This window comes from Oncorhynchus mykiss, chromosome 23, assembly GCF_013265735.2.
Source record: "Oncorhynchus mykiss isolate Arlee chromosome 23, USDA_OmykA_1.1, whole genome shotgun sequence".
Lineage (NCBI taxonomy): Eukaryota > Metazoa > Chordata > Actinopteri > Salmoniformes > Salmonidae > Oncorhynchus > Oncorhynchus mykiss.
Genome location: NC_048587.1, coordinates 60,371,308 through 60,395,346, shown reverse-complemented (window position 1 = coordinate 60,395,346; position 24,039 = coordinate 60,371,308). Strand labels below are relative to the sequence as shown.

Below are 24,039 nucleotides of genomic sequence, written 5' to 3'. Positions count from 1 at the left end.
ACATAGCTGAGCCGTCTCTCTCTCTCTCTCTTTTTGTCTTTCTTTTTTTTCTCTCTCTCTCTCTCGCTCTTTCTCTCTGTGATAATATGAAGACAAATGAAGAATTGGGAGGAGAATAAGAGAAAGTAATATCAGTTTGGACAGAAAAGAGCACCACGATTGATACCTCACTCCCCTCAACTCCACGAAAAACAAAGCTCTGGTAAAACGTAAAAGGAAAGGAGTGAGGGAGAGAGGGTGGAGAGTGGACATCCTTTGTCAAACCCTGGGCAACTCTCTGACTGCTCAGCTCACACAAACAACCTCCTTCATCAATAACGACTCTCTGACTGCTCAGCTCACACAAACACACTCCTTCATCAATAACAATTTGATTTGCTACCTCTATAAGACATTGAATAGAATTACCTAGCATGCTGCGCCCACTGTGCAATCTCTTCTAGTTCCTGTTGTAAGAGCCATGCAAGTTCTAGTGATGAATTATACTGCTAAACATATAGGTGCTTTGCGGTTCCATGTAGATCCCGTTTGAGAGCCATGTTTATGAAGAGAGTCATCGATTGAACCCTTTTTGGTTTAATATAGTACCATCTCTTCTAGCAGTGTCATGTGTCCTAATGTGTTGGTCCTTATATCTTAGAGCAGGGGTGGGCAGCTCCAGTCCTCCAGGGCCTGGTTGGTCTCACACTTTTTCTCCATCCCTAGCAAACACAGCTGATTAATCACCTGGCATTCTAAACTGAAGATCAGGATCAGGTGATTATTAGAGTCAGGTGTGTTAGCTGGGGCTGGAGCGAAAACTGTGGCACCAATCAGGCCCTGGAGGACTGGAATTGCCCACCCCTATCTTAGAGCAGGGGCATCTAGCTACCTCACAGTGTTCCATTTATCTAACTACCAGTGTTAACGTTGATACAGTATAACTGACTACGAGTAAGATAATATGCGGCTGTCAACAATTACAATGTAACTACCAAGTGAATGTACTTAATCTACTGTGTCTAGACCACGTTTCCCAAACTGGGTCCTGGGGACCCCAAGGGGTGCATGTTTTGGTTTATGCCCTAGTACTACACAGCTGATTCAAATAGGGCAAACACCAAAACGTGCACCCGTTAGGGTCCCCAGGACCCAGTTTGGGAAACGCTGGTCTAGGCTAATCGTATTCATCATATTAAGTAACACTCAGAATTCAACTGACCTGTTTCTATTGCTTTAATGGTTTTCCCTGTTTGATTTGATATGCTTCAATGTCCTGTCTGGTTTATTTGATATGCTTCAATGTCCTGTCTGTTTATTTTATATGCTTCAATGTCCTGTCTGGTTTATTTGATATGCTTCAATGTCCTGTCTGGTTTATTTTATATGCTTCAATGTCCTGTCTGGTTTATTTGATATGCTTCAATGTCCTGTCTGGTTTATTTGATATGCTTCAATGTCCTGTCTGGTTTATTTTATATGCTTCAATGTCCTGTCTGTTTATTTGATATGCTTCAATGTCCTGTCTGCTTTATTTGATATGCTTCAATGTCCTGTCTGTTTATTTTATATGCTTCAATGTCCTGTCTGGTTCATTTGATATGCTTAAATGTCCTGTCTGTTTGATTTGATATGATTCAATGTCCTGTCTGGTTTATTTGATATGCTTCAATGTCCTGTCTGGTTTATTTGATATGCTTCAATGTCCTGTCTGTTTATTTTATATGCTTCAATGTCCTGTCTGGTTTATTTGATATGCTTCAATGTCCTGTCTGGTTTATTTTATATGCTTCAATGTCCTGTCTGGTTTATTTGATATGCTTCAATGTCCTGTCTGGTTTATTTTATATGCTTCAATGTCCTGTCTGGTTTATTTGATATGCTTCAATGTCCTGTCTGTTCATTTTATATGCTTCAATGTCCTGTCTGGTTTATTTGATATGCTTCAATGTCCTGTCTGTTTATTTTATATGCTTCAATGTCCTGTCTGGTTTATTTGATATGCTTCAATGTCCTGTCTGGTTTATTTGATATGATTCAATGTCCTGTCTGGTTTATTTGATATGCTTCAATGTACTGTCTGTTTATTTTATATGCTTCAATGTCCTGTCTGGTTCATTTGATATGCTTCAATGTCCTGTCTGTTTGATTTGATATGATTCAATGTCCTGTCTGGTTTATTTGATATGCTTCAATGTCCTGTCTGGTTTATTTGATATGCTTCAATGTCCTGTCTGGTTTATTTGATATGCTTCAATGTCCTGTCTGTTTATTTTATATGCTTCAATGTCCTGTCTGGTTTATTTGATATGATTCAATGTCCTGTCTGTTTATTTTATATGCTTCAATGTCCTGTCTGGTTTATTTGATATGCTTCAATGTCCTGTCTGTTTATTTTATATGCTTCAATGTCCTGTCTGGTTTATTTGATATGATTCAATGTCCTGTCTGTTTATTTTATATGCTTCAATGTCCTGTCTGGTTCATTTGATATGCTTCAATGTCCTGTCTGTTTATTTTATATGCTTCAATGTCCTGTCTGGTTTATTTGATATGATTCAATGTCCTGTCTGGTTCATTTGATATGATTCAATGTCCTGTCTGTTTATTTTATATGCTTCAATGTCCTGTCTGTTTGATTTGATATGCTTCAATGTCCTGTCTGGTTAATTTGATATGATTCAATGTCCTGTCTGGTTTATTTTATATGCTTCAATGTCCTGTCTGTTTATTTTATATGCTTCAATGTCATGTCTGGTTTATTTGATATGCTTCAATGTTCTGTCTGTTTATTTGATATGCTTCAATGTCCTGTCTGGTTTATTTTATATGCTTCAATGTCCTGTCTGGTTTATTTGATATGCTTCAATGTCCTGTCTGTTTATTTTATATGCTTCAATGTCCTGTCTGTTTGATTTGATATGATTCAATGTCCTGTCTGTTTATTTGATATGCTTCAATGTCCTGTCTGTTTATTTTATATGCTTCAATGTCCTGTCTGGTTTATTTTATATGCTTCAATGTCCTGTCTGGTTTATTTGATATGATTCAATGTCCTGTCTGTTTATTTTATATGCTTCAATGTCCTGTCTGTTTGATTTGATATGATTCAATGTCCTGTCTGTTTATTTGATATGCTACAATGTCCTGTCTGTTTATTTTATATGCTTCAATGTCCTGTCTGGTTTATTTGATATGATTCAATGTCCTGTCTGTTTATTTTATATGCTTCAATGTCCTGTCTGGTTTATTTTATATGCTTCAATGTCCTGTCTGGTTTATTTGATATGCTTCAATGTCCTGTCTGTTTATTTTATATGCTTCAATTGCCTGTCTGGTTTATTTGATATGATTCAATGTCCTGTCTGTTTATTTTATATGCTTCAATGTCCTGTCTGGTTCATTTGATATGCTTCAATGTCCTGTCTGTTTGATTTGATATGCTTCAATGTCCTGTCTGTTTGATTAGATATGATTCAATGTCCTGTCTGGTTAATTTGATATGATTCAATGTCCTGTCTGGTTTATTTTATATGCTTCAATGTCCTGTCTGGTTTATTTTATATGCTTCAATGTCCTGTCTGGTTTATTTGATATAATTCAATGTCCTGTCTGTTTATTGTATATGCTTCAATGTCCTGTCTGTTTGATTTGATATGATTCAATGTCCTGTCTGATTCATTTGATATGCTTTAATGTCCTGTCTGTTTATTTGATATGCTTCAATGTCCTGTCTGGTTTATTTGATATGCTTCAATGTCCTGTCTGGTTTATTTGATATGATTCAATGTCCTGTCTGTTTATTTTATATGCTTCAATGTCCTGTCTGTTTGATTTGATATGCTTCAATGTCCTGTCTATTTATTTTATATGCTTCAATGTCCTGTCTGTTTGATTTTATATGCTTCAATGTCCTGTCTGGTTTATTTGATATGATTCAATGTCCTGTCTGTTTGATTTGATATGCTTCAATGCTTTAAAGTGGTTCTAATCAAAATGCAGCTTCTTCTTTACAAATAATTATTTATTGGGAAAATCAAGAGGAAAATGTTTGTCTCTTGGGGTAAATCGGAAAGAAATTCAACAACTTTTTAATTCTGCCGTTGTTGACTTGTGCCTCCTCTACTCCACGCTGCTGGGCGAGAGAGAGAGAAGGAGAGAGAGAGAGAGAGAGGTACAGAGGGAGGGAGAGAGGTACAGAGAGGGAGGGAGGGAGAGAGAGAGAGGGAGGGAGGGAGAGAGAGAGAGAGAGAGAGAGAGAGGGTGAGAGTGAGGGAGGGAGAGAGAGGGGGAGAGAGGGAGAGAGTGAGGGAGGGAGAGAGAGAGGGAGAGAGTGAGGGAGAGAGTGAGGGAGGGAGAGAGAGGGGGAGAGAGTGAGGGAGGGAGAGAGAGGGGGAGAGAGTGAGTTTGGGCTAATATTTTCTCATTATGTCTGTCATCCTCCACTGGAGAGCATCTCTCCTCTGGAATATCCAATTTGACTTCCTCTCAAATGTGCCAAAATGAAGAGTTTATGAAGAAAAATAACCTCTCTGCTGGATCCACCCTCTCTTCTTGACTCATGGTTTTGATATGACTTGGGGCCGTGATCTGTCAAACTATTGAAGTACATCCATAGACATAGATCCATGGATACAGTCTCCAGATGATGTTAATTGTAGCGATGGGGGATTAGGGGGTTTGTAGATGTTCTTACATAACTTTGTCACTGTTTGATGTTATTGGGTCATCTTTGCCATTTTTTTTTCAATTTTTTTGACTTATGTCGCTATTTTTATTGACCTCTGTCACTGCGTTTAAATTTGATTGTATTTTATAAGACATTATTGGCTTTCTTCCCGTACACATGTACCATATTGAAAATGTATAAATCCATCATGTTTTACGTTGACATTTATTTGGCCGGTTTGCCATATTCCGATTGTGTATTACACCTTGCCATACATCTTGGGTTTGTTCATTGTTTTGTTTTGTTTTGTTTTATCTAATATATTCGATGCACTAAGCATTTGCACCTGTTATTTCAGAGAGAGTAAAAAACACATAAAAGCTAATAAAACGAATACAGTCAGTAGCCTGCAGATATTAATGCATTGATTATATTGTAAAGCCATGAGGCAGGTGTGGATGCTTAGTGAATCAGCCACTAAGTACAGTCTACAGTTCCCTTTCCAGCATCCAGGCAGTTTCTTAATCACTGTCATTTACACAGCAGTGTCCCCCTGGCTCTCTGTGCTGCTTTCTGTTGGTCAATGAAGCTGGGAAACACAATGCTGCTTGTCAATGTATCTGTAGGATGTCGGTCCCCTCAGTGGATCAATATGTCATATCCTCTTCATCCCCGTGGGCCCATGCAGTGGTTTGATGTTTTAAAGGTGAAATCTGTGATTTGTACAGCAATATTTTTTATTCAATTTTCAATTAATAATTTATAGCCATTGATTCCTAAAGAATATAAGTTATGAATGCCTCATGAGCTTAGTAGAACTGTCTTACACCGTCAGTGTAATGGTAAACAAACACTGTGTAGCTTCAGAATGTGGTTCAACTATCATTTTGATCTCCTGGATGGTCAGTTCTTGCATCCATAGCTCCGTCTATGAATTTAAGAGTGGTTACATTTATTCAAACACATCTCTCAGCTGTATACCAACAAAAGTGGCGGGGCTGGAGCATCTGCTTTGTTGTTGTTTGAATGACGGACTACAGCTTTAAGGTACAGTGCTATTCTTTCCCATGGAATGCTACAGTATGCCGGCTCCCTGAGTGAGGGTTGGAGGCGCCGTGCGTGTTTGAAAGGAGACTCATGATAGTCTGCTCTGTGTGGAATGTCTCTCTCCAGGAATGCATTTCGGGGCATTTTACAAGCCTTTTCTCTCTGAGATGTTCTCTGTCTTGTAAACAGCAGCAGCAGAGCATTTCAGACTTTCCCCTTTGGGCTTGGCTGGACAGCAGTGAAAAACACTGCTTGATACTTCTCTCAGTCAGTGTTTCTGATGGTTTCCCAACCAGCTCTCTGGACCTGACACTCAGTTACTTCAAGGTGCATTTTGGGAGGAAATGGTCTGCGTCCCAAATGGCATCCTATTCCCTATATAGTGCACCACTTTTGACCTGAGCCCTATCAAAAGTAGTTCACTATATAGGGAATATGGGTGCCATTTTGGAGGCAGACCCTGTCTCCCTCCCTCCAACCAACCAACCAACCAGCTCTCTGGTTCTGGGGCTCAGTTACTTGAAGATGCCTTTTGGATAAACCAGTCCTCCAGCTCCTCAGCCACTCTCACGTTTTGCTATTGCAGTGCTGTTCTATCGGCTAGTTCTCCTGTTCTCACCAGTGCTTGTCATATTATCAACCTGTCTGCATGGAGACATGACAGTTGCATGTGTGTACTGTATGTGTTTGTGAATTTCAATGAGAAAAGAGTACAAAAGGATACTAACTCACTTGCCAGACTCTGAAAATGCTTTAATTTCTCTGGCCTGCTTGACCAGCCTCTGAAAATGCTTTAATTTCTCTGGCCTGCTTGACCAGCCTCTGTCGTGATGCATAATGTGCATGAGCTTTCACTGTCTTAGGAACCGTCTGTTCAGAATTTAAAATGTAATCATGTATTCAGTATATGTCTAGTTATTCGTTCCTCCATCCCTATGAAAGGATTTGAAGTAGACACTGTTTGAGGGTGTAAATGGTTGGATGGCTGTTAGTTGGTTAAGGAGTTAGAATTGCTTGTTCAATTCATTACATTTTGGGGTCTACCTTTATAAAGTGTGATGTGAAATTCCAGGCAGTGGAAGAAGCTACAGTACCACTTCTAGAGGCAGTTACAGTACCACTTCTAGAGGCAGTTACAGTACCACTTCTAGAGGCAGTTACAGTACCACTTCTAGAGGCAGTTACAGTACCACTTCTAGAGGCAGTTACAGTACCACTTCTAGAGGCAGTTACAGTACCACTTCTAGAGGCAGTTACAGTACCACTTCTAGAGGCAGTTACAGTACCACTTCTAGAGGCAGTTACAGTACCACTTCTAGAGGCAGTTACAGTACCACTTCTAGAGGCAGTTACAGTACCACTTCTAGAGGCAGTTACAGTACCACTTCTAGAGGCAGTTACAGTACCACTTCTAGAGGCAGCTACAGTACCACTTCTAGAGGCAGTTACAGTACCACTTCTAGAGGCAGTTGCAGTACCACTTCTAGAGGCAGTTACAGTACCACTTCTAGAGGCAGTTACAGTACCACTTCTAGAGGCAGTTACAGTACCACTTCTAGAGGCAGTTACAGTACCACTTCTAGAGGCAGCTGCAGTACCACTTCTAGAGGCAGTTACAATACCACTTCTAGAGGCAGTTGCAGTACCACTTCTAGAGGCAGTTACAGTACCACTTCTAGAGGCAGTTACAGTACCACTTCTAGAGGCAGTTACAGTACCACTTCTATAGGCAGTTACAGTACCACTTCTAGAGGCAGTTACAGTACCACTTCTAGAGGCAGTTACAGTACCACTTCTAGAGGCAGTTACAGTACCACTTCTAGAGGCAGTTGCAGTACCACTTCTAGAGGCAGTTACAGTACCACTTCTAGAGGCAGCTGCAGTACCACTTCTAGAGGCAGCTGCAGTACCACTTCTAGAGGCAGTTACAATACCACTTCTAGAGGCAGTTGCAGTACCACTTCTAGAGGCAGTTACAGTACCACTTCTAGAGGCAGTTACAGTACCACTTCTAGAGGCAGCTGCAGTACCACTTCTAGAGGCAGTTACAGTACCACTTCTAGAGGCAGTTACAATACCACTTCTAGAGGCAGTTGCAGTACCACTTCTAGAGGCAGTTACAGTACCACTTCTAGAGGCAGTTACAGTACCACTTCTAGAGGCAGTTACAGTACCACTTCTAGAGGCAGTTACAGTACCACTTCTAGAGGCAGCTGCACTACCACTTCTAGAGGCAGTTACAGTGCTCAGGTCAAAACTAGTGCACTACTGTTGGCCATAGGGCTCTGGTCAAAACTAGTGCACTACTGTTGGCCACGGGGCTCTGGTCAAAACTAGTGCACTACTGTTGGCCATAGGGCTCTGGTCAAAACTAGTGCACTACTGTTGGCCACAGGGCTCTGGTCAAAACTAGTGCACTACTGTTGGCCATAGGGCTCTGGTCAAAACTAGTGCACTACTGTTGGCCATAGGGCTCTGGTCAAAACTAGTGCACTACTGTTGGCCACAGGGCTCTGGTCAAAACTAGTGCACTACTGTTGGCCATAGGGCTCTGGTCAAAACTAGTGCACTACTGTTGGCCACAGGGCTCTGGTCAAAACTAGTGCACTACTGTTGGCCATAGGGCTCTGGTCAAAACTAGTGCACTACTGTTGGCCACAGGGCTCTGGTCAAAACTAGTGCACTACTGTTGGCCACAGGGCTCTGGTCAAAACTAGTGCACTACTGTTGGCCATAGGGCTCTGGTCAAAACTAGTGTTCTACTTCTGGGAATACGGTGCCATCTGGGATGCAGACAGCATCTTTCTCTGTTTTTAATTCTTCAGAGACTCTCGCTTGCAGTCAGGCAGGCAGCTCTCTTGCTGTCAGGAAGAGCCATGTCACCCCATAACGCCACACTTCCAACACACACACACACTTCCAACACACACACACAAACACACTTCCAACACACACACACTTCCGAAACACACAAACACACACACATCCAACACACACACACTTCCGACACATACAAACACACACACTTCCAACACACACACACACTTCCAACACACACACACACATCCAACACACACACACACACATCCAACACACACACACACTTCCGACACACACAAACACACACACATCCAACACACACACACTTCCAACACACACACACACACATCCAACACACACACACACACATCCAACACACACACACTTCCGACACACACAAACACACACACATCCAACACACACACACTTCCAACACACACACACTTCCGACACACACACACTTCCAACACACACACACACTTCCAACACACACACACACACACACATCCAACACACACACACTTCCAACACACACACACACATCCAACACACACACACACATCCAACACACACACACATCCAACACAGCCGCCGTTGGCTCGGTGTGATGATGCCTGTTTTGACAGCATGCCATAAGACAGAGGCTGTATCTCAAATGGCACCCTATTCACTATATAGTGCACTACTTTTGACCAGGATTCATAGGGCTCTCGTCAGAAGTAATGCACTGTGTAGGAGAATAGGGTGCATTTGGGATACAGGGAGTGTATTATTATTTAATGACCTGGGATTTCTTTCTGAGCAACATATTTCTACATAAGCTGCAACTACTGTAGTAGTGATACGCCCCACATGAACAGTTACAGTAACTACTGTAGTAATGGAGACACCTCACATGAACAGTTACAGTAACTACTGTAGTAGTGGATACACCTCACATGAACAGTTACAGTAACTACTGTAGTAATGGAGACACCTCACATGAACAGTTACAGTAACTACTGTAGTAGTGGATACACCTCACATGAACAGTTACAGTAACTACTGTAGTAGTGATACACCCCACATGAACAGTTACAGTAACTACTGTAGTGGTGATACGCCTCACATGAACAGTTACAGTAACTACTGTAGTAGTGATACGCCCCACATGAACAGTTACAGTAACTACTGTAGTAGTGATACGCCCCACATGAACAGTTACAGTAACTACTGTAGTAATGGAGACACCTCACATGAACAGTTACAGTAACTACTGTAGTAATGGAGACACCTCACATGAACAGTTACAGTAACTACTGTAGTAGTGGATACACCTCACATGAACAGTTACAGTAACTACTGTAGTAGTGATACGCCCCACATGAACAGTTACAGTAACTACTGTAGTAGTGATACGCCCCACATGAACAGTTACAGTAACTACTGTAGTGGTGATACGCCTCACATGAACAGTTACAGTAACTACTGTAGTAGTGATACGCCCCACATGAACAGTTACAGTAACTACTGTAGTAGTGGATACACCCCACATGAACAGTTACAGTAACTACTGTAGTAGTGATACACCCCACATGAACAGTTACAGTAACTACTGTAGTAGTGATACGCCCCACATGAACAGTTACAGTAACTACTGTAGTAATGGAGACACCTCACATGAACAGTTACAGTAACTACTGTAGTAGTGATACACCCCACATGAACAGTTACAGTAACTACTGTAGTAGTGATACGCCCCACATGAACAGTTACAGTAACTACTGTAGTAATGGAGACACCTCACATGAACAGTTACAGTAACTACTGTAGTAGTGGAGACACCCCACATGAACAGTTACAGTAACTACTGTAGTAGTGATACGCCCCACATGAACAGTTACAGTAACTACTGTAGTAGTGATACACCTCACATGAACAGTTACAGTAACTACTGTAGTAGTGATACACCTCACATGAACAGTTACAGTAACTACTGTAGTAGTGGATACACCTCACATGAACAGTTACAGTAACTACTGTAGTAGTGGAGACACCTCACATGAACAGTTACAGTAACTACTGTAGTAGTGGAGACACCTCACATGAACAGTTACAGTAACTACTGTAGTAGTGATACGCCCCACATGAACAGTTACAGTAACTACTGTAGTAGTGGATACACCTCACATGAACAGTTACAGTAACTACTGTAGTAGTGGATACACCTCACATGAACAGTTACAGTAACTACTGTAGTAGTGGATACACCCCACATGAACAGTTACAGTAACTACTGTAGTAGTGGATACACCTCACATGAACAGTTACAGTAACTACTGTAGTAGTGGATACACCCCACATGAACAGTTACAGTAACTACTGTAGTAGTGATACGCCCCACATGAACAGTTACAGTAACTACTGTAGTAGTGATACACCCCACATGAACAGTTACAGTAACTATTGTAGTAGTGATACGCCCCACATGAACAGTTACAGTAACTACTGTAGTAGTGGATACGCCTCACATGAACAGTTACAGTAACTACTGTAGTAATGGATACGCCTCACATGAACAGTTACAGTAACTACTGTAGTAATGGAGACACCTCACATGAACAGTTACAGTAACTACTGTAGTAGTGGATACGCCTCACATGAACAATTACAGTAACTACTGTAGTAGTGATACGCCCCACATGAACAGTTACAGTAACTACTGTAGTAGTGATACGCCCCACATGAACAGTTACAGTAACTACTGTAGTAGTGATACGCCTCACATGAACAGTTACATTAACTACTGTAGTAATGGAGACACCCCACATGAACAGTTACAGTAACTACTGTAGTAGTGGATACACCTCACATGAACAGTTACAGTAACTACTGTAGTGGTGATACACCCCACATGAACAGTTACAGTAACTACTGTAGTAGTGATACGCCCCACATGAACAGTTACAGTAACTACTGTAGTAGTGATACACCTCACATGAACAGTTACAGTAACTACTGTAGTAGTGGAGACACCTCACATGAACAGTTACTGTAACTACTGTAGTAGTGGAGACACCTCACATGAACAGTTACAGTAACTACTGTAGTAGTAGAGACACCTCACATGAACAGTTACAGTAACTACTGTAGTAGTGATACACCTCACATGAACAGTTACAGTAACTACTGTAGTAGTGATACACCCCACAAGAACAGTTACAGTAACTACTGTAGTAGTGATACGCCTCACATGAACAGTTACAGTAACTACTGTAGTAGTGGATACACCCCACATGAACAGTTACAGTAACTACTGTAGTAGTGGATACACCCCACATGAACAGTTACAGTAACTACTGTAGTAGTGGAGACACCTCACATGAACAGTTACGGTAACTACTGTAGTAATGGAGACACCTCACATGAACAGTTACAGTAACTACTGTAGTAGTGGATACACCTCACATGAACAGTTACAGTAACTACTGTAGTAGTGGAGACACCTCACATGAACAGTTACAGTAACTACTGTAGTAATGGAGACACCTCACATGAACAGTTACAGTAACTACTGTAGTAGTGATACACCTCACAGGAACAGTTACAGTAACTACTGTAGTAGTGATACACCTCACATTTACAGTTACAGTAACTACTGTAGTAGTGATACACCTCACAGGAACAGTTACAGTAACTACTGTAGTAGTGATACACCTCACATTTACAGTTACAGTAACTACTGTAGTAGTGGATACACCTCACATGAACAGTTACAGTAACTACTGTAGTAGTGGATACACCCCACATGAACAGTTACAGTAACTACTGTAGTAGTGATACGCCCCACATGAACAGTTACAGTAACTACTGTAGTAGTGATACACCCCACATGAACAGTTACAGTAACTACTGTAGTTGTTTATACACCTCACATGAACAGTTACAGTAACTACTGTAGTAATGGATACACCTCACATGAACAGTTACAGTAACTACTGTAGTAGTGGATACACCCCACATGAACAGTTACAGTAACTACTGTAGTTGTTTATACACCTCACATGAACAGTTACAGTAACTACTGTAGTAATGGATACACCTCACATGAACAGTTACAGTAACTACTGTAGTAATGGATACACCTCACATGAACAGTTACAGTAACTACTGTAGTAGTGGATACACCTCACATGAACAGTTACAGTAACTACTGTAGTAATGGAGACACCTCACATGAACAGTTACAGTAACTACTGTAGTAGTGATACACCCCACATGAACAGTTACAGTAACTACTGTAATAGTGATACACCTCACATGAACAGTTACAGTAACTACTGTAGTAATGAAGACACCTCACATGAACAGTTACAGTAACTACTGTAGTAATGGAGACACCTCACATGAACAGTTACAGTAACTACTGTAGTAGTGATACGCCTCACATGAACAGTTACAGTAACTACTGTAGTAGTGATACACCCCACATGAACAGTTACAGTAACTACTGTAGTAGTGATACGCCTCACATGAACAGTTACAGTAACTACTGTAGTAGTGATACACCTCACATGAACAGTTACAGTAACTACTGTAGTAGTGGATACGCCTCACATGAACAGTTACAGTAACTACTGTAGTAGTGATACACCCCACATGAACAGTTACAGTAACTACTGTAGTAGTGATACGCCTCACATGAACAGTTACAGTAACTACTGTAGTAGTGATACACCCCACATGAACAGTTACAGTAACTACTGTAGTAGTGGATACACCTCACATGAACAGTTATGAATCAGTTGCCTTGATGAGAGAGGCCATTGGGCTTCCTGGAAACCACATAGAGAGGAGTTGAAGGCCGTCCACAGTGTTGAGACTTTTGTGTTGCTGTGATGTTGACAGGGACAGTCCAGTATTGAGAGAGAGAAGCAGCACTGTTGGTACCAGATGTACACTAGAGTATTCAGGCTGCGTAGAGCGGACATGAGATGACTTATACCTCACCTCATCATAAACCACTCATCACAAACTCTTTATGCATAAACACGTTGGGATTCATCTACCTCTGGTCCTGTTCTTCAAAACCCTGGTCCCAGATCTGTCCGTCTCATTGTATAGCCAACTGGCGTGGTGCTATGTTTGGCATGACAATGACCATCACAGTTGGCAAAGCAACATAAACTGATCTGGAACCAGGCTACCTGTTGCCCTCCTATGGCTGGGAGTCCAGTCCAGTCTGCTGTCTTTGGCTGGGAGTCCAGTCCAGTCTGTTGTCTTAGGCTGGGTGTCCAGTCCAGTCTGTTGTCTTTGGCTGGGAGTCCAGTCCAGTCTGTTGTCTTAGGCTGGGAGTCCAGTCCAGTCTGTTGTCTTAGGCTGGGAGTCCAGTCCAGTCTGTTGTCTTTGGCTGGGAGTCCAGTCCAGTCTGCTGTCTTAGGCTGGGAGTCCAGTCCAGTCTGCTGTCTTAGGCTGGGAGTCCAGTCCAGTCTGCTGTCTTAGGCTGGGAGTCCAGTCCAGTCTGTTGTCTTTGGCTGGGAGTCCAGTCCAGTCTGCTGTCTTAGGCTGGGAGTCCAGTCCAGTCTGCTGTCTTAGGCTGGGAGTCCAGTCCAGTCTGCTGTCTTAGGCTGGGAGTCCAGTCCAGTCTGTTGTCTTTGGCTGGGAGTCCAGTCCAGTCTGTTGTCTTAGGCTGGGAGTCCAGTCCAGTCTGTTGTCTTAGGCTGGGAGTCCAGTCCAGTCTGTTGTCTTAGGCTGGGAGTCCAGTCCAGTCTGTTGTCTTAGGCTGGGAGTCTAGTCCAGTCTGCTGTCTTAGGCTGGGAGTCCAGTCCAGTCTGTTGTCTTAGGCTGGGAGTCCAGTCCAGTCTGTTGTCTTAGGCTGGGAGTCCAGTCCAGTCTGTTGTCTTAGGCTGGGAGTCCAGTCCAGTCTGTTGTCTTAGGCTGGGAGTCCAGTCCAGTCTGTTTATTGTCTTGTGTTTCTTTCCAGGGTACAGAGGTCAGAAAGGAGAGAGGGGTCAGCTAGGTCTGGGGATACCAGGAGCTCCAGGTCTGGCAGGACCACCAGGTAACAGCTAGACACCACACACACGCACGCACGCACGCACACACACACACACACACACACACACACACACACACACACACACACACACACACACACACACACACACACACACACACACACACACACACACACACACACACACACACACACACACACACTGCACATTGCTTTGAAGGAGTGGTGAAATTATGTTAAGCCCTATAGCCATTGAAGCACAAGAAGGAAAATGTAATGTAAACTTGGAGCAACCATTACATCATTGTGTTTCGTATGAAGTTATTTCATATTTACACTTGAACCTGATGCTTTATGAAAGGGGGGAAATACCAGTATACCATCATTGTACGGCTGTAGTTGTAGAATCCTACACTTAAGTTGGGTAAAACTTTATATCTTGAACCCTCCGTTATAAACTTGTTGTCCTCAGGGCACCATCGAAAATGACACCCTGGTCTCAATGGGCTCCCCTGATTAAATACAAGTCAAACATTCATTCAAATAAAAAGCTGACACCAGTGTCATGACTGTTTATAAACTATGTTATGTCATGTTTATGACAGTGTTATGTCATGTTTATGACAGTGTAATGTCATGGTTATGACAGTTATGTCATGTTATGACAGTGTAATGTAATGGTTATGACAGTGTAATGTCATGTTTATGACAGTGTTATGTCATGTTTATGACAGTGTTATGTCATGTTTATGACAGTGTTATGTCATGTTTATGACAGTGTAATGTCATGTTTATGACAGTGTAATGTCATGTTTATGACAGTGTAATGTCATGTTTATGACAGTGTTATGTCATGTTATGACTGTGTTATGTCATGTTATGACAGTTATGTCATGGTTATGATAGTGTAATGTCATGTTTATGACAGTGTAATGTCATGTTTATGACAGTGTTATGTCATGTTTATGACAGTGTTATGTCATGTTTATGACAGTGTTATGTCATGTTATGACAGTGTTATGTCATGTTATGACAGTGTTATGTCATGTTATGACAGTTATGTCATGGTTATGACAGTGTAATGTCAGGTTATGACAGTGTTATGTCATGTTATGACAGTGTTATGTCATGTTATGACTGTTATGTCATGGTTATGATAGTGTTATGTCATGTTATGACAGTGTAATGTCATGGTTATGACAGTGTAATGTCATGTTATGACAGTGTTATATCATGTTATGACAGTGTAATGTCATGGTTATGATAGTGTTATGTCATGTTATGACAGTGTAATGTCATGGTTATGACAGTGTAATGTCATGGTTATGACAGTGTAATGTCATGTTTATGACAGTGTAATGTCATGGTTATGACAGTTATGTCATGTTATGACAGTGTAATGTCATGGTTATGACAGTTATGTCATGTTATGACAGTGTAATGTCATGGTTATGACAGTTATGTCATGTTATGACAGTTATGTCATGGTTATGACAGTGTCATGTAGCCCTTATGAGTGAGGGTTCAAGTAAAGTGTAACCACCAGCTCTAACATGGACAACAGTTCATCCTGAGGTCGTTTGATATTTTCAGTTTAAAAACACTAGTAATTAGTAAGCCAACAGAACTAATGAGCAGAGCTACTCATAATGACTCTCTCTTACACTGAGGTACCAAGCTGACACGAAACAATTAGTACATCATCACTGATAGGGCGGATATAAAAGAAACATACACTTGAATCTCTTATTTCCATTTGATCAACTCTCTCACTTTTCAGCATGATCTCAGAGAGATTCTTCTCTGCCGGGAGCGAAGCAGCAAAATCTTTCCTTCTGATCTTTTTGTGCAGAACATTAACTTTTTATTGTGATCTGTATTGAGGAGGGGTTTGTGTGTAAAGTATGCATGAGAGTGGGTGTTTTCATCTCCTTTTTAAGAGTTGCAGTTTGGCACATGAAAGCAGTTTTGTTAGCTGACTAGATAATACTGTTCCCAGTAATACTGCTCCTCTGATAACATCCTGTTTTCCTTCATGGTTTATTTGATTGATTAAACAATCACCCAATGGTTGCGTCCCAATCATCTCTACTTCCTCCTGAAGTTCACTACTCCCCACAAATGTGAAAGTGTTTTTGTCTGCAGGTGAACCTGGAAGCAGTATCCAGGGGCCATCGGGCCCTTCAGGTCCCCAGGGACCTCATGGTAAATGTGATCCCAGTGACTGTCTCCATCCATCCTCTCACTCCACACGGAACGGCTAGGGGCCCCCCTCAACTGATAGGGGACCCTTCAATGAATAAGGGCCCTCTCAATGGCTAGGGCCCAGGGGCCCCCTCCACCCATCCAGCCTCCATCTCTCTACAGCAGTCAACCATAGGCACAGGAGCCGGGCGTGTGGAGCCTGATCACTCAGTCAGCTCATATCAGACAGACAGTATCGTCCTTGTGGTCAGTTTTACATTGAAAACACACATCCTCTGTTTCTGCTTTGCATGGGAAAGACTCAACCAGAAATAGATACAACATGTATCTCAACACAATGGTGTAGGATGAAATTGCCCATAGATGCTGATCTTGGGTCAGTTTTGCATTTTCCCCACTAATTGTTAAGGTTAGGATTGGGGGAGGGGAAGCTGATCCTAGATCTGTACCTAGTGGAAACTTCACCCTGGAGCGCTCACAACCGCCTTTCGGTTTTCTTATGACCATAGAAGCATTGAAATGCAATTATTTGTTACTTTACGTTGATGGTTGTTCTATTCATTTGAAATGTGTTACAGTCCATTATTATTGTCATTGTAGCTATGATGATCATATGAAGTACTGTTTCATGTATTTCTTGTTTTCACACAACTCCCCTGCTGTGACCTGATGCATTCCATATTCATTCACATTAAGTCTTTCGAGGCCGTAAATTAAGTTGTTTCTTTAAATAATACTGTCGGGAGAAAACATTTTCTTAATGATTTAATAATGCTTGTTTATGGGGATAGCTATGCACACGTTTGGTCTCATTTGATATTTTCGTTGTGTGTGTGTGAGCTGGTAAACAGGCAGTCTGAAATGTGTGTGTTTGTGTATGACTAATCAATATTCTTTGTGTGAACTGTTTATGCAAAGTGAAGGAGGATCATGTAACACGAAATATAGTTCTGAATATATATTTCATATATTAATATATATTTCCTCAATGAATGGGATATTTGTGAAACGTGTTAGAAGGAAGCTAGCTACATGAATTGATCCATTTACATAACATAATGAATATCTTGTCGTGTAATTCAGTACTAGAGCTTTGTTTATGAATTTTATGAAGTTTTGAGAATGCTAAATATTCTGTGTTTCAAACACTACCAGTCAGATATATTGCATGATACTGTTGTAATTGTAAAGGGATGGTCTGGTATCAAAACAGAATACTGGGTTCCTCTCTCGTCACCCTACACTCTAGGTACTTTATGTGAGGCGTTACTCAGTGAGATCTCTCCACATACTATACACCTTAACATGTAGTGTTCATAACAGACTAATTGAGTAGCCTGCTAGATTGGGTTCTGAGTTCTGATATTATTCAACAGGTAACATCGCCTGACTGTTGCCATATCTCAAGACAACCAGCACAACATGATCAAGGGTTAAACACTATCTTAATGCCAACTGAATGTAGTTTGTGACGGCTTGGTCAAGTTGACATTTCTTCCATGTACAGTTTGTGTGTAAGTGTGTATATTATGCTAATGTCGTATCACCTCACGTTCACGTGAAGTTAGCCGCGAGGACTTCAATGTAGATTTCTTGCAGTCATACATATGGCTAACATGAAGTAGGACAGTTTCCCTTTATCCATGGTCTTGTCTCCAAAGAGGGCAAACAAATACATGTCAAATACTACAGGGATTGATTGAAATTGCCCAGTACAATGAAACCAATAGAATATGGTAGGATCGGAGATGTTGTTACATCGCTGCTCTTTTGGCAACATGGTCTCATTAGAATATGTCAAACAAACAAATAGTGCCATTTAACTACGTAGGTATATGTGGACATATTACTGATATGTCACTAAGTTAGACGTCACTTATGATGACATATTAGCTACTTATATGTCACTATAACGTCTGCTTATGGGGTCAGATTCATGATGTTTCAGCTTTTATTGTTTACATGGAGAGAATACAGCTGATTCCTCCATCAAAACTGTGTACATCAGTCTACATGGGAGTATACAGCTGATTCCTCTATCAGAACTGTGTGTACATCAGTCTACATGGAGTATACAGCTGATTCCTCTATCAGAACTGTGTGTACATCAGTCTACATGGAGTATACAGCTGATTCCTCTATCAGAACTGTGTGTACATCAGTCTACATGGAGTATACAGCTGGTTACTCTATCAGAACTGTGTGTACATCAGTCTACATGGAGTATACAGCTGATTCCTCTATCAGAACTGTGTGTACATCAGTTTACATGGAGTATACAGCTGATTCCTCTATCAGAACTGTGTGTACATCAGTCTACATGGAGTATACAGCTGATTCCTCTATCAGAACTGTGTGTACATCAGTCTACATGGAGTATACAGCTGATTCCTCTATCAGAACTGTGTGTACATCAGTCTACATGGAGTATACAGCTGATTCCTCTATCAGAACTGTGTGTACATCAGTCTACATGGAGTATACAGCTGATTACTCTATCAGAACTGTGTGTACATCAGTCTACATGGGAGTATACAGCTGATTCCTCTATCAGAACTGTGTGTACATCAGTCTACATGGAGTATACAGCTGATTCCTCTATCAGAACTGTGTGTACATCAGTCTACATGGGAGTATACAGCTGATTCCTCTATCAGAACTGTGTGTACATCAGTCTACATGGAGTATACAGCTGATTCCTCTATCAGAACTGTGTGTACATCAGTCTACATGGGAGTATACAGCTGATTACTCTATCAGAACTGTGTGTACATCAGTCTACATGGAGTATACAGCTGGTTACTCTATCAGAACTGTGTGTACATCAGTCTACATGGAGAGTATACAGCTGATTACTCTATCAGAACTGTGTGTACATCAGTCTACATGGAGTATACAGCTGATTCCTCTATCAGAACTGTGTGTACATCAGTCTACATGGAGTATACAGCTGATTCCTCTATCAGAACTGTGTGTACATCAGTCTACATGGAGAGTATACAGCTGGTTACTCTATCAGAACTGTGTGTACATCAGTCTACATGGGAGTATACAGCTGATTCCTCTATCAGAACTGTGTGTACATCAGTCTACATGGAGTATACAGCTGATTCCTCTATCAGAACTGTGTGTACATCAGTCTACATGGAGTATACAGCTGATTCCTCCATCAGAACTGTGTGTACATCAGTTTACATGGGTGCTATGTGTATATTTAGATTTTGAAGCCATAAGAGGTGATCTTTCTTATCTAATAACAACACTGCAATATTTTACTTCTGAGTTTTCTTTCTTTGTTTTCTTGGTGGGTCTTTACTTGAACTCTTATTTTCTGAAAGTGTTTTTATTTTTTATTTTGACAATATCTGTACATTACGGCTCAGATACATATTTCTCCCTCGACTGTTTGACCATGTAGCATTGTTTGTCACTGTATACATATATATTATGTTGGTGTGTTTTAAGACTGGAGTTATTTAGTTATTTATTTGTTGTGTTTCTGATTGGAAAGTAATAAGTTAAGAATCAAGGACATTCATTAAATATCTCTGTACTTCTCCAATGTTATCAGAGTGCTCTCTCTGTCACTCAGGCCTCAATTCAAACAAACATGCCCTTAGGTGTTTCATTTTGACCCAGTGACCTAAAACCCGGGAAAAACACCCGGTAGACTGTCGTCATAGAGATTGATAAGATGTGTGTTTCCAGACGCATTCTGTAGTTAAACAAAGGTACTATACAATAACTATATTATTGTCGTCTCCTCAAACCGACCCTAGGCAGTACTGGATACATGGTGGGAGGCAATCCGTCTGCCTTGGGAGACTAATACTAATGTAGGTTTGATTAGATCTGGACCCTCAAAGGCAATTATTTAAGTTGGAGAAAGTACATGGGTGGAGCTGACACTTTGTGATGTTTAAATTGTCTCTTTTGCCTTCTTTTATCGGTCTAAGGCACTGCTTCACAGTGCTTGATGCGTCACTACAGACCCGGGTTTGAACCCAGACTGTGTCACAGCCGGCCGTGACCGGAAGACCCGTGAGGCGGCACACAATTTGGCCCAGCGTTTTCTCCGACTCATTGGTGCGGCTGGCTTCCGGGTTAAGCGAGCCGTGTGTCAAGAAGCAGTGCAGCTTGGCAGGGTTGTGTTTCAGAGGACGCATGGCTCTAGACCTTCACCTCTCCCGAGTCCATACCGGAGTTGCAGTGAAGTGATGGGACAAGCCTGTAACTACCAATTGGATATGACGAAATTGGGGTTAAAAACAATGTCACACTCCTGCGCTCCCATTTCTTTGAGTTGGAGATTTTCTCTTAGTATTTCAGAGCATCAAATTGATTGAGGGTCTTTGAAGATAGCTTGGTGACAGTGGAGGCTGCTGAGGGGAAAACGGCTCATAATAATGTCTGGAACGGAACAAATGGAATGGCATCAAACACATGGAAACCATGGAAACCATGTGTTTGATGTATTTGACACCATTCCGCTCCAGCCATTACTATGAGACCGTCCTCCCCAATTAAGTTGCCACCAACCTCCTGTGCTTGGTGATATGTATGGCTCAGGTCATTATATGTCAATGAGGTAACTGCATATTCAACCCTTTGACTATTACAGAAGACATTAGCTAATTGGTTAACAACATTGAGGCATTTCTTTATTTCCATGTCACACTGTTACTGCTTGCTCGTTTTGTTGGCATCTCAACGTGAACATTTTATGTGGCTAAATGATACTGCCGGAAGTAAGACACAAAGGCTGCGTTTACTCAGGAAGTCCAATTCTGATTCTTTTGCCCAATTATTGGCAAAAGATCTTAGTGGTCAAAATACCAATATTACAGCAAAATATCAGAATTGTCTGCCTGTGTAAACACAGCCATAGGCAGAATGACACAGAATATGGTGAGCTGTGTCTCGTGTCCTTACTTCATTTGTAAGTGGACAGGGCCCTCTAGTGTTCATTAGAAGATTGTTTGCTATACTGATTAACATTTTATTTCAAATAATGAATCCTCTGATGTGTTGTATTAACTTGTGCTAATTTCCACATTCCAACACCCGTCCTTAGATGAATGATGATGGCTTGATGTGGTTAGTCTGTTAGCCTTGAAACCAAGCTGAGATGTAGCCTTTCACCATTGTGGATTCAAGGCTAGTAGTATGTTTTGGTGTGTGTGTTTTCAGAGCGAACTCTCTTGAAGGAGATCGGTGAAAGGTCCAATGCACCTGTTTTTATCTAAATATCAAATCATTTTTGGGTAACAATTAAGTACCTTACTGTGATTGTTTTCAATTAAAATGGTCAAAAAGAAACAAAAAAAGCTTTTTAGCAAACAGACATTTCTCAAGGATTAATTTTGCTAGGACTATATATATATATTTGACTGCAGTGGGCCTTTACTTCATAGTCATGAATGGTTTTCCTCTTGTTATGTTGAGTTGCGGCAGCATGTTGTAATAGATGTTGTCATTTGAAAAAGAAATCAGCTTCAATGTTTATCCATTGAAGTAGATTGGTCAAGACAGTCATGGATGTTGTTTTTGCTCTTGTAACATCAAGATGACTGCCTTCGTATTGAAGCTGAAGTATCAGTACATTGTTGTACACTTTACAAGCAGCTTCCAGTCTCAATACAAGTCAATTTATACTCTGAATGGTTACCATGAGTTCTAGGTTCACCTGATTGTCTGCTTCAGTATGGGTTCACCTCTAGGTTCACCTGATTGTCTGCTTCACTATGGGTTCACCTCTCCTGATTGTCTGCTTCACTATGGGTTCACCTCTAGGTTCACCTGATTGTCTGCTTCAGTATGGGTTCACCTCTCCTGATTGTCTGCTTCACTATGGGTTCACCTCTAGGTTCACCTGATTGTCTGCTTCCCTATGGGTTCACCTCTAGGTTCACCTGATTGTCTGCTTCAGTATGAGCGAACAGCTCTACTAGCACTACCTACCTGGGTTGGTGTCAACTCCATGACAATGCTCTCATTTCAGGAAGTAAACTGAAATGGATTTCAATGACAATACATTTTATTTGTTTGCTTCCTGAACTGGGTGAATTTAAATGGGATTAGCCCCAGCCCTGCTACCTAACCTTGTTGCCGTCGGGAAAACACCTCTACTGTGTCCATATTAGGACAGCCTCGGTCTCGTCAGGTGTGTCTGTGTCCTAATATGGACACCGTACAAACACTTCAAAAGCTTCATACAGAGAAGTTTGTTCAACTCAACAACCGATTCATTTTCACTGTTCTATTGTGGTCCTGGTTTTCTACACTTGTCAGTCTCCCCTCTGTGGAGAAGAAGACCTCTCCATGTATTTAGTATTTCCTTTTAACAGCGTGTTTTATCTCATTATCTTGGTCATTTATGTACTTTGTTATTTGTGTTTGAGTGTGATAATTGTTATTTTAATTTGATGGTCTACCTCATCTGAGGCATACGGCTATACTGTACACACACTAGTTTAGTCAGCGTGATGTTACACTCTAGCCTTACCACTATTCTACTACACTGCTACTTTAAAGCTAACGGTTTAGATTTACCTCAAGACTAAAATGCTAAACGTAATGGATAGAAAATGGTGTTAACTATAGGCCTATTGAGTTGGTGCCAAGCTAGTCATCTTTTGTTGATCATTTATGAAAGCCTATACTTAGAAGTTGTGAACCACTGTTTGACCATATAATGGAGGTTGTACAGCAAGTTGAATGTGTATGAAGGGTAATGTTTTTCCAACAAATCTTTTGACTTTACAGCATTCTATGAAAACACTGTTGATTTTACACTCTGATTACCGATACCTGCCTTAAATCTGTACAACAATAATTTCTTACATTTCATGTGTTTCATTTGCTTGTAATGACCTACTCAGATTACACATTGGTGTGTCACTATCAACATGTGAATACAATACAATATCTTACTGATGTGAAGTTTCTAAATGAGAATATCTGCTTTCTTGGCGCTCCGTATGCATTATCCATAAAGAGACGGAGAAAAGTATAATTGGTAATTTGGATGATATTGTCATCACATATTTCTAGAAAGGTAGAATTGACTGAATGTTTCTCTGCGTGGTCAATTCCTTAATTAACTGTCACACGTTTGGGTTATATGAAACTATGTTTTGAAAACCAGATTGTCTATTATTTATGTCAATAAACTGTTTCAAGAGCATTTTAAGATATATGTTTTTATATTCTCTTCATCGAGGTTATGTTTTCTGTATTCCAGCAGTACATTTGAGTACAATGTTTAAAAAGTTGGAAATATATTTTAAAACTGAACGCAGCATTGCTTTATTTGGAGTGAAAA

At 40.9% G+C, this 24,039-nt stretch overlaps 1 protein-coding gene across 9 annotated transcripts in view; it reads left to right on the top strand.

Moving 5' to 3' along the window:
• LOC110515674 (collagen alpha-1(XIX) chain) overlaps window positions 1–23,901 on the top strand; it is a 261,849-nt gene extending 237,948 nt beyond the window's left edge. For 7 of the 9 annotated variants that reach the window (XM_036960934.1, XM_036960933.1, XM_036960931.1 and 4 more), the window contains 2 exons: window positions 14,478–14,555; window positions 16,656–23,901. In XM_036960934.1, coding sequence (XP_036816829.1) covers window positions 14,478–14,555; window positions 16,656–16,774 — 197 coding nt within the window. In that variant the 3' untranslated portion in view covers window positions 16,775–23,901. Of the gene's footprint in view, window positions 1–92; window positions 1,373–14,477; window positions 14,556–16,655 lie in introns of those variants that run through there. The other 2 variants (XM_036960936.1, XM_036960938.1) reach the window with 2 other exon arrangements.
• The last annotated feature ends 138 nt before the right edge of the window (window positions 23,902–24,039 follow it).